The sequence below is a fragment of the Lasiosphaeria miniovina genome, assembly GCF_030549165.1.
Source record: "Lasiosphaeria miniovina strain SMH2392-1A chromosome Unknown B0T26scaffold_4, whole genome shotgun sequence".
Taxonomy (NCBI): domain Eukaryota; kingdom Fungi; phylum Ascomycota; class Sordariomycetes; order Sordariales; family Lasiosphaeriaceae; genus Lasiosphaeria; species Lasiosphaeria miniovina.
The window spans coordinates 5,719,666-5,734,927 of record NW_026848223.1 but is presented as its reverse complement, the minus strand read 5'-3'; the positions used below and the strand labels follow the sequence as shown (position 1 = coordinate 5,734,927).

At 58.0% G+C, this 15,262-nt stretch overlaps 7 protein-coding genes across 7 annotated transcripts; 2 read left to right on the top strand and 5 right to left on the bottom strand.

The window, feature by feature from the left end:
- Positions 1 to 753: 753 nt before the first annotated feature.
- B0T26DRAFT_752399 (uncharacterized protein) lies at positions 754 to 1,320 on the bottom strand (the record flags this gene model as incomplete). Its single annotated transcript, XM_060445517.1, has 2 exons — positions 754 to 1,005; positions 1,066 to 1,320. 2 exons carry the CDS (start codon positions 1,318 to 1,320, stop codon positions 754 to 756), a joined length of 507 nt encoding a protein of 168 aa, XP_060297275.1.
- A 281-nt stretch (positions 1,321 to 1,601) lies between these two features.
- Positions 1,602 to 3,369, bottom strand: B0T26DRAFT_831019 (uncharacterized protein). Its single transcript, XM_060447467.1, has 3 exons — positions 2,984 to 3,369; positions 2,346 to 2,961; positions 1,602 to 2,283 (listed from the first exon to the last, which is right to left on the bottom strand). Exons 2-3 carry the CDS (start codon positions 2,867 to 2,869, stop codon positions 1,941 to 1,943), a joined length of 867 nt encoding a protein of 288 aa, XP_060297274.1. The 5' UTR covers positions 2,870 to 2,961; positions 2,984 to 3,369; the 3' UTR covers positions 1,602 to 1,940.
- Positions 3,370 to 3,970: 601 nt separating this feature from the next.
- Positions 3,971 to 5,424, top strand: B0T26DRAFT_741436 (putative cytochrome P450; the record flags this gene model as incomplete). The annotated part of the gene is made up of 2 exons (XM_060443966.1): positions 3,971 to 5,039; positions 5,099 to 5,424. 2 exons carry the CDS (start codon positions 3,971 to 3,973, stop codon positions 5,422 to 5,424), a joined length of 1,395 nt encoding a protein of 464 aa, XP_060297273.1.
- Positions 5,425 to 5,867: 443 nt separating this feature from the next.
- On the bottom strand, positions 5,868 to 7,095 carry B0T26DRAFT_831016 (putative alcohol dehydrogenase; the record flags this gene model as incomplete). The annotated part of the gene is made up of 2 exons (XM_060447466.1): positions 5,868 to 6,475; positions 6,725 to 7,095. The coding sequence occupies 2 exons, from the start codon at positions 7,090 to 7,092 to the stop codon at positions 5,932 to 5,934; spliced, it is 912 nt and encodes a 303-aa protein (XP_060297272.1). The 3' UTR covers positions 5,868 to 5,931.
- Positions 7,096 to 7,991: 896 nt separating this feature from the next.
- B0T26DRAFT_752395 (uncharacterized protein) lies at positions 7,992 to 9,029 on the top strand (the record flags this gene model as incomplete). Its single annotated transcript, XM_060445516.1, has 3 exons — positions 7,992 to 8,079; positions 8,178 to 8,311; positions 8,568 to 9,029. 3 exons carry the CDS (start codon positions 7,992 to 7,994, stop codon positions 9,027 to 9,029), a joined length of 684 nt encoding a protein of 227 aa, XP_060297271.1.
- Positions 9,030 to 9,301: 272 nt separating this feature from the next.
- Positions 9,302 to 10,338, bottom strand: B0T26DRAFT_629459 (nucleoside-diphosphate-sugar epimerase family protein; the record flags this gene model as incomplete). The annotated part of the gene is made up of 3 exons (XM_060436254.1): positions 9,302 to 9,529; positions 9,628 to 9,821; positions 9,915 to 10,338. Coding segments are annotated over 3 exons (846 nt in total), but the record flags the coding sequence as incomplete, so codon positions are not given.
- Positions 10,339 to 12,622: 2,284 nt separating this feature from the next.
- B0T26DRAFT_713425 (putative Maleylacetate reductase) lies at positions 12,623 to 14,439 on the bottom strand. Its single transcript, XM_060442118.1, has 2 exons — positions 13,259 to 14,439; positions 12,623 to 13,088 (listed from the first exon to the last, which is right to left on the bottom strand). The coding sequence occupies exons 1-2, from the start codon at positions 14,280 to 14,282 to the stop codon at positions 12,769 to 12,771; spliced, it is 1,344 nt and encodes a 447-aa protein (XP_060297269.1). The 5' UTR covers positions 14,283 to 14,439; the 3' UTR covers positions 12,623 to 12,768.
- Between the last annotated feature and the right edge of the window lie 823 nt (positions 14,440 to 15,262).

Here is a 15,262-nt window from a genome sequence, read left to right as displayed (position 1 = left end):
ACTCGTCATCGTAGCCCCAAAACGCTCTACCACCCGCGCTTCTGAAGATGAAGCAATTGTAAAAGTTGAGTATATGCCAATGTGGTACACTGGGACCGGGCTCGGCTCAGCATACGGTGGAGGTAATGCAGAGCAGGGAGTGCCCAGCAGTCCATTCTTCACGCTTTGTAGTCTTTCCTCTGACACCTCTATTGTCACCACTTGTGTCCTGGGACAAAGCGAAAGTGCCTAGTTTGTCGCAAGACTCTATAGCAAAGTACCTAGTTTGTCGTAAGACTCTATAGCCCAAGTCTACCATATCAAGATCTGGAAGAATGGCTCAGAGCCTGAGGGACGCTTCGGATACACGTGTGTAGTCTCTCACTTTGCCGAGCCTGACTAACGTTCTCCCTTCGAGCCGCCTGCTCCACGAAAAGGAAAGAAGGCGGCATTATTCATAAATGCAATTTTCTGTCGCTCTCACGTTGGTCTCGCCGGCTAGAAGGGCGATCAAGATTCCAACGAGCATGTGCCTTAGAAGGTCAGGCCATGGCTCCACTTCCTTTCTAGGCTTACCCGCACCTCCGTGACCTCTTCAAGGACGGCACTCTCTCTCGTCGAACCATTGACCCAAGTGCCTAGTTAGACTACCTTGAGCCACCACTTGAACCATCAGTGCTGACAAGCACAACCAACACGGCGGCGAAACTATTGGTGGTAAACAGAGAGGCCCGTCTTCACACATATTGTTAAGGTCACGAGATACCATGGGTCCTACGTTGGTGTGGCACTAAAGATGCCGTGGGTCGTGGCCGACGTCATCAGGGCCATGCACAGGGCAAAGACGACCGACATGGCGAACACGATGCCCAGTCTGGCAGTCGTGTCGACGACGAAGTGCAGAGCGAAAATCGCCCCTATGGGCACTGCGCATGCGACCGTGACGGTGACAAGCCTGGTGACCTGTTTGATGACTGGCTCCGAGTAAGTGACAGTGCCGCGGAGGTGCGGAGATGTGTTTGGGGTCTGTTGGTCCATTAATGTCAGCAGATAAATAAACCTGGAATTCGCTATTGTGCTGGGGACTGGGCGGCGAGGTGGGAGGGCGGTAAGACGGATGGCAAGATATCGGCCCCCGAACCGGTGGTAGATCTGCATCAGATGGTCTTGAACCCACGAGGTGAAGGTGTCAGACTCGGAAGGGTCCAGCGAGACAAGAGGGTCTTCATCCTGGTTCTTGAAGATGTCCCGGTCGTAGCTGGTGATGGATATGTTTCCGAGCGTCGACCTTTTCATCCAGTTGTACATGTCGGCGAGTTTCCGTCGATGAGGTTTGCTCATTGTCAGTATCTTCTCGTACCGGATGAGCGAGTCATCTAGGGCCTCCTACGTCAGCGGCATACAACCCATGGATTGGCGGGGAGCTGATAATGGGGGATTCAGAAAAGGGGGATTCAGAAAAGGGGCATCTTGCAGCAGTGGTCCACAGGTGTCCTAAGCTCTCTAATCTTACGCGCAACTGCTCTTCTCCGGCTTCGCCAGTTACTGTGGCACTGCCTGACGAGCCGCGGAGTTGAGTCCAGTTCCGATGATAGATATTTCTGGGAAAGGGAGCAGTCATGCCATAGGTGTTTGCGATAATTAATCAACGAGTCCCGACGTGGTGCACACCGAACCCGACTCTGGCCAGCGACCGCATTATTCGTGATGCTAGTGTAAACTACGGGGACGCATTCTGCCATCTGCCATCGCTCCGACGAGTGTGCCAATGTACAAGAGGAATGATATTTCACATCTGATCAACAATGCCGAAGACCCTGCGAGACAGGGCTCGAGTTTGGTTTTGTACCGGAGGACTTCAGCGCCGTTTGGAGCCCAACCAAGATACAACAGATTTCTGACCTACGCCCAATACAGTCACCTGTCCAACTCCCAACCCAAGCCCTCTTGCTCGGCCCTGGCTACACGTCCTTGCGATTCCTGACCCCAATGAACCAATACAGGTTTCCAAACGGCGGGAGGACCTTTGTCTGGCCGTAGTGGAACGTCCAGTCGCGCGTGTCGAGCCCGCCGCGCGCTTCCTCCTGGGCGATGATGTCGCGGATCTCAGCGCCTGTGCGCGTGCGGATGCACGACACGTAGCCGTCCCAGGCGAAGAAGAGCGGCACGATGGGGATCAGGTACGTGAAGACCACGTGCAGCGGCGACCACCAGAACCACAGCAGCGTCGAGATGAGCGGGGACAGGATTACGATGGACGTGTTGAGCAGCGCGGGCAGGTTGCGCTGCGTCATCTCGAAGATGCTTTGAGCGGGTTAGTTTCTCACGTGTCATTTGAGTGGCGAAGTGCCTCCGACTTGACTCACACGAACGAGTCGGAGTGGTTGACAGAAGACCGCAGAATCTTGACTGCTTGCGCGTCGTCAAAGTGGTGGAAGCACAGGTTGAACAGGCGGCACTCTAGGGTGCCGTCAGTGACGTAGCGCTCAACCGTGGCGGCATCGACGGGGTGCTTGACGTGCGTGATGTTTTCCGAGGCGGCCGTGATCTTCTTCCAGGCCTCCCAGTCCGGGTACAGGTCGGCCAGGAGGAAGCGGACGGGCTGCTTCTTGCCGCCCAGGGCCTTCAGGCGCGAGTTGAGGCTGCGCTCCAGCATGGGCGTCGGCCCGCCTGCGCCGGCACACGCGTCGACAAACGTGTAGGCGCTCGGCTCGGCAGGGAGCTTGGATACGAGAATGTCGCACGCCTGGGCCGCAGTCGAGCTGGTCTTGCCGGGCCCGACCGTGTTCCACATCTGGTGCAGTGCGCGGTGCGCATATTCGCGTAGCCACGATGGACACCACGGCATATCCTCGATTTCGAACAGTTGGAAGCGAGGAAAGAGCGCCATGACCGCGGTGACGCCGTCTAGGCCGGACTGATGTCGTTGCCCCAATAGGAAATGGACAAAAAAGAGGCAAAAGAGTCAGAAAAGAGTCAGAAAAGAGTCAGAAAAGAGTCAGAAGACAGTCAGAAAAGAGACAAAAAAGAGACAGAAAAGAGAGACACAAAGATCCTCACGCTGTCAGGAACACAGGTCAGATACCGAGACAGAAAGAAGAGTTCAAGGCGAGCCGAAGAGTGATGATCGATGTGCAACGAGGCTTTTGCAGTGTGGCGAGTCAATCGGAGGTGCTGCACCAGGGGGACCGAGCCGGAAGGCCGGGGTTATGTTGCAAAATGGTGAACAGAAACCGGGGGAGCAAGTTGCATTACCACAGCCCGGAATGAGCTAGCAAAAACGCCAACAGAATAAAAGTCCCCGATGCAGAAGCCCCGCCCCTCAACGTTTTAGCGGGCGGCGGGCTGCGGGCTGGCGATTTCGGTCCCAGCGCCTCCGGATTGGCTGGCTCGCCTGATCCGCCGGGTGCCGGATCCCGCAGCTTCGGTGGTCAAGTGTCGCATGGTGCCGCCGTAATGGCAAAACAACCACAAAGGACAGCACAACAAAGACAAGACGCAGCGGCCAGCCAGCAACAAAGACAAGACGCGGCGGCCAGCCAGCAACAGAGACAAGACGCAGCAGCCAGCCAGCAACAACGACAAGACGCAGCGGCCAGCCAGCAACCACATGTGCTTGAAAGAGACAGCATCGACCAGAAGGCGTCCAAAGAATATATTTGCAAACATCTCGCATCATTTATTCTTGGCGCCCAATTCTTCCTTCGGTGCTGCCGGCTGCCGCCAGAGGCCGTAACTCGTTTGGACCTGACCTCGGCGCGGGCTAATATTACCGACCATGAATCTCACACAGCCGGCTCTTGTTGGGGCGGCAGCTGTTGCTATCGTGGCGCTCGTGCTCAGCTCCGTCATCAGCCAGCGCCTTTCGCGGCGTCGCATGCCGCCGGGCCCGAAGCCGCTGCCCCTGATCGGAAATGTGCACCAGGTGCCGCAGTCGCATCCCTGGCGGGGCCTCGCAGAGATGTTCAAGACGTATGGGCCCCTCGTCACCATGAAGCTGGGCCCGCAGACCTTTGTCATGGTCGGGAAGCTCGACATGGCGCGGGATCTGCTCGACAAGCGCAACGCCATCTACAGCTCGCGACCGCGCGCCCCCATGGTGTCCGAGTGCGTGTCCAAGGGCTACCGCACCCTGTTTCTGCCCTACGGCGACAAGTGGCGGTCCTACCACAGGCTCCACGCCTCGGTGCTCAACATGCGCATGTCGCAGACGTACCGTCCGATCCACGACATCGAGAGCCGCCAGATGCTGCTCGAGCTCACCAAGCCCGATGCCGGAGAGCGGTTCCCCTTCTACTTCTTCCGTTACTCGGCCAGCCTCATCTTCAGTCTCGCCTACGGCATCCGGCTGCCCAAGGGGACAGAGCCTGAGGCCCAAGCCGTCGAGCACATCATGCACGAGCTGAACTGGGTGTTCCTGCACAATTGGCTCGTCGACATGATGCCGTGGCTCAACGTGCTGCCCAAAGTGCTCGCGCCGTGGAAGCGCATCGCCGACAAGATGCACGATTTCGAGAAGGCGTTCCTGTCTAAGGTCATCGCCGAGGGCGAGGGCAAGCCGGGCTGGAACTGGACCAAGAGCGTGCTGGCGTCCAAGGACGGTAAGCGCATGTCGCGCACCGAGGTGGGCTACATCATCGGCAACCTGTACGAGGCCGGAAGCGACTCGTCGGCTGTGAGCATGGCCGTCCTGGTCATGGCCGCCATACTCTACCCCAAAATGGCGAGCAAGGCCCAGGAAGAGCTGGACCGGGTGGTGGGGCCCGACCGCATGCCGACGTTTGACGACCTGGACAATCTGCCCTTCATCCACGCCATCGTCAAGGAGCTCCTCCGATGGCGCCCCGTGACGCCCGGCGGCGTCCCGCACGCCGTCATCGAGGACGACGAGTACATGGGCTACCGCATCCCGAAAGGGACCGTCATCCTGCCAAATTACTGGGCTCTGGCCATGGATCCCGACACGTTCGAGGACCCCGAGCAGTTCATCCCGGAGCGGTGGATTGAGAATCCGGACGTGCCCGTGTTCTCGTTTGGGTTTGGGAGGAGGGTCTGTACTGGTAATTCCCCATGTTTTCCATCTGGCGTGGCCAATTGACTGACCGGCGCGGTGCTCCAGGACGGCACATTGCCATGAACTCGCTGCTGATCACCACGGCGCGGTTGCTGTGGGCGTTCAACATTGGGCACGCGTACGAGGTCAAGGACGGCGTCAAGGTGCAGTGTCCTGTCGACCCCAATGCGTACACCAGCACCTTCAACTCGTCGCCCGAGCCCTTCAAGGCGTCTTTTGTCCCGCGCAGTGCCAAAGTGCTCGAGGTTATGAACCACGAGTGGGCGTCTGCTGAGAAGGATCACTTGGTCCATCTGGAGCATCTCCAGATCAAGCTAGAGAATGCTGCCAAGGAGGAAAAGGCTGCCGAGGAGGAAAAGGCTACTTCATGAGACCGAGGCGAAGGGCTTCACGAGATGTAGCGAAACAATCGGCTCCTCTTCTACACGCTGCAGACTACAGACTTGGGGGAGATCAATGATCCGAAGGGGGGGATTGGGGGTTAGGGGTTGGAGGTTGGGGGAGGTTGTTTGTACGATTTGAAAATGGGGCAAATGTTGGTAGTGGGATTTTTCACGCGGTGGGCACTGGAAACAGCGGCACATAGCCGGGCCGGGCCGTGACGAATGTGGAAGGCGAGGACTGGTGTCGTCGCCACGTTTGAGCAAGGCAAGAGGCTGAGTCACTGCACCAGTCGCCGGCCATTATAATTGAAACGATTGGAAGCATGTCGCTTGCGCACATTCTAAGTAATCGCTGAACGCGTAAGACTCTTTTACCAACGTAGGTATCTTTTACCAACGCAGACATGCTGTAGGCCATCCGGACCACGCATCGGAGCTGCTTGCGTGCCACGACCATTGGGGAGGCCTCATACAAACTGCGCGCATGATTACATCTTACAGAGACACGACATATTTGGTTCCGCTCACACCCGCCTTGAGCTTCTCAAGCCCAGGACCGATCCCGTCCAGCCCCTTTCCCACCACCTGCACCTGGAGGGGAAGCTTAAACGTGCCCTCGTCGACCAGATCGACCAGCTTGCTCATGGCATTCATCCCGCCCGGCGTCTGGAACGTCATGCGACCAAACACGGGCGTGCCCACGACGCCCTCGGGCACCGCGATCTTGTCGCCCGTGAATACTTGGCTGTACAGCCGGGGCCCGTCCTTGCGCAACACGTCGAACAGGTCCGGCTCCCCTGCAGCGCCGGCCACGGCGTCGATGATGGCGTCGACGCCCTTGCCGTCGGGGGAAGCAGCCTTGACGGCCTCGACCAGCTTCGGGTTGCTACGGTCGATGCACGTCGTTGCGCCAAGACCAGCGACGTGGGCGTTGTGCTTGGGCGAGTTGGTCGTCAGGATCGTGGCAGACGGCAGCGCAAGGCGCAGGAGCTGCACCGCGGACGACCCGACCCCTGAGCTGCCACCCACAATAAGAACGCTGCGGATTGACGACGAGTTGTCCGTGCCAATATTGGGCGACACGGGATCTCTCATCTCTTCGTCGAGGTTGCCGCTCGCCTTTGGTGCTGCCTTTTGCGCCGCCTTCTGCGCCTCGACGAGATAAGGCAAAGGGACACCCAAGCCTTTGGTCACGGCGGCAGCGGCCGTGAGGTAACAGATCCTGAGGGCAGCAGTCAGCAATCAGCATAGAGGAGCTCTCGCTTAGCTGCGAATTTGTCCAACTCACGGAACCGAGGCCGCCTGTTCGAACGTCCATGCGGTGGGCTTCTTGGAAGCAAAATGCGCCGGCACGGTAGTCACGTCCTGGAATGCTCCCGCGCGCCCACCGTGGCCGGCCAGGCTCACGACGGCATCGCCGGCCTTCAGCGCCGTCACGTTTGCTCCGACGACCTCGACGACGCCGGCGGCATCGATGCCAAACACCTCGGGCCACGTCTTGACCATCTCGCCATAGTAGAGATTCTTCCAGTCGAGAGGATTCAGGCCCACGGCCCGGCTTCGGATGCACACCTCGTCCAGTCCTGGGGTTGGGTACGGTGCAGTCGCAAGCTGGAACGGCCCCCCCTTCTTGCTCGCCACGTACTGCTTCATCATCTTGACGCTCGAGCTTCCGGGAGCCATTGTCGCAACGACGATCCGACGACCGGGCGATCTGATAAGTAATAACTACGAAATATTCGCCCAGAGACAAGACAAAAGGCGAGTGTTCGGCCAATGTCCAGAATTGGCAATTCCAGGGGTACAACTACACGGGGCCCAATCGATTACGCAGCAGTCTCCGGGCGGCATTCAATCACGACTCGACATCAAGGTTTGTGGCGTCTTCGCACCGGCCATTCCCACCCTTGCATGTGTAAATGCCCCCACCGAGACACTGGCCGACCTGCATGTGACTGGGTAGACGGGCCCCGAACATTGTGTTCACGTGTCTGTCTGGAGGAGAAGCTAGCGGCGGCCAAAAGGGAGACATCGGTTTTAGTAGCATTTGCTGGCGAGCCGGGAGCGGACTCCGATGGCTCGGGGTCCGGGTTCCGGGCCGCCGCAGGGGACCGCCGTGGCCGGGCCTTGGCAGCCCCTGGAGCCCAGAATCCATTGCTGGCAACCGGTGCCCTCGCCTGACGTTCGTTTGTCGTCTAGTGCAAACAAGACACGGCGCACAGAAATGGGCCCACGCTTTAAGGTCGGCCGAGAGGGGAAGCCAATGCCAGTGAAGACCATGGTGGGCTGCCCTCGACCGCTGGCGTGACGTTCGGAGCCACCCGACGAGCTGACTGTCTCTGGAACTTCCCCGGTGTGGTATTTAGAGCGTCCTGGCCAAATGATGCTAATGAGTACGCGGGAACGCCTTCGACTTGTTCTTTCACGCCTGGATTGAGCGAGCTCGCAGTCCCAGCTCTCAACAAGCTGCTACCCCGAGCCTCCAAGCCCCTGAACCCCTGAGCGCCCCTCCACGTCTGCTCTCGTTCGGTCTCTGGCGCAGCCCGCATTTCAACATGGACGCCCAGCACGAAGCCTATGCCTCGACCCTCAAAATCAACCACTTCAAGCCAGAAAACGTTCCCTGGCGGCGGCTCGGCCAGTGTACGTTACTCTCCGGGTTGATGTTCATGTCATGGTTTCCCCTCCCTCCCGACGCTCTAGAGTACATGACTGAAGGGGCATCTGCGGACGTGGTTCAGACCTGTGGCGGCCCATCGAAGACGGCTCCAACACCCAGTATCGACTCAGCGTCATCGAGAGTCTCCTTCCTCCGCAGAGCGATGGGCCGGTCTTCCACTTCCACGAGATGCACGACGAGGGATTCTATGTGACGGTAAGCGGGTCCTTTTCTCTCTTTCTCTCTCTCTCTCTCTCTCTCTCTCTCTCGGTCTCTGTCTCTGTCTCTCTCTCTCGGTCTCTCGGTCTCTGTCTCTGTCTGTCTCTATCTCTGTCCCTCAGTCTCTGTCTCTGTCCCTCTCTCTCTCTCGGTCTGTCTCTGTCCCTCTCTCGGTCTGTCTCTGTCCCTCTCTGTCCACGCCATCCACCCCGCATTCAATTGCTGACCCTTCTCTCGCTCTCCCGTGATCTAGAAAGGCAAGGTCCGTTTCCACGTCCCTGGCAGACCGAGCGTCGACGTCTTGGCAGGGGAGATGGTGACGGTGCCGGTGCGGCTGCCGCACAAGTTCAGCAACCCCTTCGACGAGGAGGCCGTCTTCATCAACACGGCCACGCCCGGCTTCTTCATCCGCTACTTCGAGCACCTCGAGAACATGATTGGGGACGGCGCGGTGCTGACGCCCGAGATCAACGCCCAGAGCCTCCGGCGCTTTGCCACCATCCCCCTGTCGCCCGAGGACACGGCGCGGCTCGAGACAAACGGCTGGGCTTCGGACAGCAACGGTATCAAGGACAAGAAGCAATTATCATCAACCCTGGAGGTGGAGGCGGACGCACCGGTGGGACTGCTGAACGGCGTCAACGGCTCGTCGCCCAAGAGGGCCAAGCACAGTGTTGTTCATGAGGTCGCTGCTGCGGTTGAAGTGATAGAGTAATTACCATCATCTCCTGTCTCAGCTAGCGCGACCTTGTTTATGAAAGCCTGTAAGGTAACTTCTTTCCACGTCTTGATGCAATCTGATCGCAATTGCTCCTCCAGCCGCCCAAACAATATGATTTCGGCTTGTCAGAGTGCCTCTCCCAGATGTCCCACGCGTGACGGTAATAAGAACAACAGGTAATAATAGCAACACGAATGAATGTAGAGAGGGAAATCTGGGTGGCTTTCTGTGTCGCTGGACGTTCCGAATCACGACTGCCAAAGCTTCTTGTTCTGCTCGATGAAGGTGTGGAAGCTGACGGGCGGCTTGCCCGTGACTTTCTCCACAGTGTCGTTCATGTGCTCCTCGCCCGAAGCCTGCGACTCCAGCCACGTCGTGTACTGCGCCGAGTGGGCGTCGAGGCCGAGCTTCTTGAGCTGCTCGGTCCGCTCCTCGGGCGTCAGCCGGACGTGCTCGACGGGCCGACCGAGGACTTCGGCCAGCTGAGCGGCGACCTGGTTTTATCGTGTGGGACGGGGGCCCCCTTGGTTAGCAAATTGGTCGTTTCCGATTTGTGTCTAGGACGGTATGGTCGAGGAAATGACATAGTTACCTGGTCATACGTCAGGAGGTCGGGACCGACGATGCGGTAGTCGATGTTGGGGGGCTTCGACGCCGTCAGGGCGGCAAAGGCCACGCTGCCGATGTCGACGGCGCTGATGAAGGGGACCTTGGCGTCTCCAATGCAGCTGTAGAGCTTGCCATCCTCTTTCAGCGTCTTTTGGTGCAAGCCGTCGGCCAGGTTGTCTGTGTGAAGTCAGGTCTCGATCAGTGCCTGCACCCGAGACAGCGGAGAGCGACAGGACAGAGATCTGAAATTGAAACGGAGACTGGACTCACCCATGAACCACGTGGGACGGCACACAGCCCACTCAACTCCCTTGTCCAGCATATGCTGCCACACGTTGGCCGGGCCTTCGCTTGTCGGCTTCGCAACCGTGGTGCCGGCCATGAAGACGAACCGCTTGGCACCGCGGGCGACGGCGACGTCGATGAAGGCGTTGATGTGCTTCTCGGGCTGCGGCACGCGGGGCATGATCATGTAGACGGCGCGGATGGACTCCCCGCCCGGGAAGGAATATTGGAAGGGGTTCTCATAGGTGCTAGCATCGGTCCAGTCGAACTTGACCTGCGGCGGGTTCGAGCTGCCAGACGCTGGAGCGCTGCGCGACGCGAACAGGTACGGGATCTTGGCCTCGTCGCAGAGGCTGGCGATACGCCGGGCGGTTTGGGCGTTGGCGCCGCCGGTGAGAAGGATAGCCATGTTGGGATTATATGTCTCTTCTGTTGCTGGTATAATTGGGTTGCTGCTGTTCCTCTTCTCTTGGTCTTGACTGCCGAGGTGATTACCAGGTGATTACCAGGTAATTCGGGTAGTCTATTGAGTCTTAGTAACGGATGGCGGCGGTGGTGGTGCGAGTTGATCGAAAGCCGTAGTGAGTTATGGCAATGGCAAAAATGCTGGTGGTGGAAGCAAGGAGATGGGTGTAGAGTTAATAAACCTGACGTGAAGTCGGGTGTCGCGTTTACGATTAAAGAAGCGACGGCGTTTAGGTCTCAAGGCGAAGGCTCGCGATACGGGTTAAGAGCGACGATGCCTACCTTAATTAATTCAGGTATTGGAGAATTGGAGTCCACTTCCCTCTCTCAATACGAAGTCAAGCTAGCGGGAAACCTCAAAAGTTGAGATGATGTAATCCATGGCCTTGTGAAACAACAGACTTCCGACCCCGCCAGCCAGTGGCCAGAAAGATAGGCGGATTCTTTCTAGACGATGCGAACGGCTCCTGCCGTGCCACCCCTCCCCTCCCCTCAACATCGCTCGCCCGGTCTTGTGAATAAAGTCGAGAGGTTTGCTTGCCACTTTGGCCAGACCGGCCGGAACAAAACCGTCTTTACCCCGCACGCCCGCCGTCCTACTTGCCCCACTTTTCAGAGTTTAGGGACCTCATCCCATTGCAAAATCGTCCGTCCTCTCCGTCCTCTTTCCACTCCATGTTTGCGACCGAACGGTCTCGTGTCCTGCGTTTGAACTAGCCGCACTGCCGTTTGTGGACCTATGGTGGCCATGCACGCACCATCAAGAAGCTTTTAGCGGGGTCAAAGCATGCCCAGAGAAAGGCGAGAACCAGGCAGCTTCCGATTCCATGACCCTAGAGCACATTCCGGGCATCCAGAGGGAAGCAGCGATCACAACGTGTTTGATGCATGCCATTTTCGCAGCACTCTATCGTCAGAGTACCTGGCCCAGCACATCAGAGTACCTGGCCTAGCACGACATAGCGGAACACCGATTGAGAAACGATGATATGGGTAAAGGGTTTAGCTGGTTTGTAGTCCGGTGCAAATATACCTGCCTCTTGCAACTCAAGAGGCCATGTAACGGGAACCCCCACCTTACACCACGGCCCATCCCACTTTTAAAGGTATTCTCAGCCATGGCGCTAGCTATGGCACACGGGGGCAAGGGACGAGGGAGCTGATGCAACAAAGGCACCAACCTCCCCAGGTGTTTCGTCCCATCACCAATCCACAACCGGCAGCTAGCATACCGAGCAATTACTTCGCAGATCGAGCGGGGTGGACAGGCAAACTGGAGAAGTTAAAGTTGCGACTAGACGTCCGAATCACAGTTGGGAAACGACGAGAGGGGATGGATGGGGAATCGGGATTGGGTGGGACGCGGCAAGCGCGATTCTCTTCTCGCATTTGGCCGCCCCACTTGCCCACACCACCTCCAGGCTCCACCATTCAAGTTCCAACACCCAAATGACAGGCCGACCAGGAGCCAGACCGACCAAGAGACTGACTAACCAGACAGACAGACAGACAGACAGACAGACAGACGCTCCGAGTCCTGGGGTCTTGGATGATCGACCGCTAGAGCTGTGCGACAGGCGGTGAGGCTGCTTGGTCCTCGGCACAGTACTGTACTGCTACCACGGACTAGACAGGGTACAGTACATACACTAACTACAGCACGGATATAGATACATTCCGTGAGCAGGGCCGGCCCTTGACACCCAGCTATTGGGCTGATGCTAATCCAAAAGTGATGTTACGACGCTACTTAATTGATGGGTTCGTTTTCGGCGCCTCCCGGGAGCTAGCCGAAAAGCTTGAGTTTTCAGCTCGGCAGCCTATCCAGGTTGGCCTTTCGCGGATGCATTTCTCCGATTTCGAATTTCCAACGCAGTGCAGCTTCACATCACACGGCAAGGGTGAGATAGTAAGATGGCCTCCCAATTGACCATCAATTCCGTCGGATGGCAATCGCAATTCTCTCTAGTCCTCTGGCATCCCCTGTGTTCCATGCGCAATGATGTCGTTGCCTCGAGCTGGCTTCCGTGAGGAGCAATGAATGTCCTGAGGCGCTGAGACATGCAGCAAATGCAAGAGCCATCACCGCCGTATTCTTGCCATTTCGTGTCGAGGGCTGACGGCCGGGCTCTTTCGGGCAGTGGCGCCCCACCTTCCACCCATAGCATTCTGTCCGCACTGATGCACTGATGCACGGTTGATCCCAAGAATGGCAGATTTCACCTTTCTCCATGTTCTCTTTCGCGAGTCTCTACCCTAGCCCTCGCCCAACGCATCGCTCTCCCCCACTCGACAGCCCACTCACCCAATTCCAGTCTTGGAAGATTGGCAGAGCCAGGCTAGCCAGCCCCTCAATCACAGACAAGACAGGCAATCAGAACAGAGCTTCGACCAATTCGGTTACAGCGTGCCGCAGCTCTTTCTCATCGGGTCCCTTCACAGCGCGCCCAACTATAACCGGAACCTGGTCCATGCCTATGCCCCGCTCGGAAAGCGGTCGCTGCTTCAGCCCCAGCTGCTCGACGAGTTGATCGAGCAGCCTGGCAAACTCCAGAGCATCCCGGACTGCGTCGCCAGTCGGCGTCTGTCTGATGGCCGGGAGCAGAAAGCAGCTAATTTGCGATGCGGCTTCTGCGCTGTGTTTGGCTTTGAGGCGGATTACAGCAGCCAAGGTCAAGCAGCTCGTCTCGCCGTCTGTCGCCAGGTTCATAGGTAGGCGTGTTATCAGCTCAGCACATGCAATCCCACTCCACTGCCGCCATCCATGCATGCTCGCCGCGGCTGCTCGGGGGTTGCAGCCATGATCGCCTTCCTGCAGGACACCCTGCATGAAGAATGAGAGATAAAACAAAAATGTCACTCACGCGAAATCCCGTACGGACTGCCAAGGGCATGTCCCAGCGCATGAGATAGTCCCATGCCACCGCCAAAGTTGGCGCCTCGGAGGCCAGAGCTGGCATAGGCTGCCAGCATCAGCACAGTGAGCATGTCGTCGAGACTGCTACTGCTGCTGCTGCTGCTGTCGGCGTCTGGTGCTGCAAGATTGATTGCTCTCATGGCACTTTCCGGCTTGGCGTTTCCGGCTCTGCCGCGGTCGTTCCCGTTCTCGTTCTCGTTCTCGTCTCCAAGACGCGTGGCTGCTTCGCTGCTTGGCTGTGCCATATCACTATCCAGCTTGGCCGCTACCAGCGGTAGGAATTTAAACAAGACCCCCAGAGCCCAGCACGCGGTTGCCTTCCAGGGCATCAGTGACGCCTGCGGGTGGTACACTGTCTCGACCGCGTGGTCAATGGCCCGGACGCCACTGGCCAGGAGGAGGGTGCGAGGCGTGCAGCGTGTAAAGAGGGCGTCGTAAAAGACGGCGCTCACCCCCATGCCGTCTGCCATGAAGCCCACCTTGACCCCGTCCTTGCGTGTGAAGCCACCGCCGGGGGTACATTCTGCCGCGCTTAGGGTGGTTGGGATTGCGATGTGAGTGAGGAAATGGCCCCGCTGCTCGTTGGTGCGAAACGAGATGACCTTTGCCGAGTCGATCGGTGATCCGCCGCCCACGGAAAGAACGGTATCGATGGAAGGATCTGCAGACACCTGGGCTAGCGCCTCGTCCACTCCGGCTGCCTGCCCATGCTGCTTGATGCTCGCAAAAGTGCCAGCATGGATGTCGCTGCCAAGGAGGGCCTCGAGCTGGCGAATCAGTGGCGTCTGCGTCGCCAGCGTCTGTCCGGTCACGATGAAGACGCGGGACTTGGGAGACGGCAGCACATTGAGAAGATGCCGTTGCACGCAACCAGGCCCGTAAAATAGGTGCTTCAGGTGGCTCTGTGGGCTCCACAGGCCCGACAGTGGCGACGAGTCGGTGCAGTCGATAAACTGCACTGGGCGTTGCATGTTTTGCTGTCGCCCAAGTTGGGCAAGACTGGCGGGATGGGGCTGGCTGAAAGGCGGGATGGTGCCCAGGGGTCTCGACTTTGGCCAAACCCCCGAAGTGGGGACAGCTCAAAACGTCTCGTCGGCCTTGCTTTCGCCTGGCCAATCGCTGACACGGTGCTCTCCGTTCTTGGTCCTTTTTACATGGCAGGACAACGGACCAAGAGCGCAATTTTGTCTTGTCCCGAGACCTTTTTATGTACGTGTGTACGGAGCACGTACGCACACCAGTGTACATCTACATGGTACTTTCGTTGACCCTTGTACCCCTGCTATGGACATGGGGGGGCCTCGCGCCCGAGTACCGGATTCCCTCCCGCCCGCAAGTGATTTTCCTTTCCGTTGCACGGCCCCCGAAGATCCGGGAGTTAGTGACAGGCGCCACTGGCGCTCCGAGACGTGACGGGCTAAGACCGGTGTGGTTCTAGACTCGCCCCTGATCTCGCAGAGCCTAAGAGTGCTAAGAAATCCATTGCACTTCAACCGCCCATTATTAATATAAGCAGTCTAGCTGTCTTTTTATAACAGCAGTACGGATATGTACACACGGCAACAGGCTTCGCTAGAGATTAGATGCCATAGCGCAGGTCTCGGTCACAGGCCAGCATCATCCGATGCCAGTGGTTGGACAATTCGGGGTGGACAGACCAACCAGAGGCGCAGGTTTGGTCTCGCCCAGCCGCGCTCGAGCGAGGACGGGCGGCCGCATGAAAGGATTTAGATGCATTTATTGTACACGTGTGGGACAGAGATGGCCCCGCGATCCTCGCACTGCTAAGTTCCCTACGCTATGTCAATGGCGAGCTGAGCAGTCGCGGAATGGGCCGTGAAAGGCCACTGGTCTGCTCAATCTCTAGGGGATCTAGTTCGTGCTGTCCCACTCGGCAGATTCAAAGTCTACAGCAGAGCAATGGTTGGCCAGGGAAAGAAGAGTGGACGGG

Coding starts and splice junctions, on each gene's coding strand:
- B0T26DRAFT_713425 (XM_060442118.1), bottom strand. CDS start 14,282: ATGCAACGCCCAGTGCAGTTTATCGACTGCACCGACTCGTCGCCACTG. Junction 13,089..13,258: donor CAGTCCGTACGGGATTTCGC/GTGAGTGACATT, acceptor ACCTGGCGACAG/ACGGCGAGACGAGCTGCTTG.
- B0T26DRAFT_831019 (XM_060447467.1), bottom strand. CDS start 2,869: ATGGCGCTCTTTCCTCGCTTCCAACTGTTCGAAATCGAGGATATGCCG. Junction 2,284..2,345: donor AACCACTCCGACTCGTTCGT/GTGAGTCAAGTC, acceptor ACCCGCTCAAAG/CATCTTCGAGATGACGCAGC.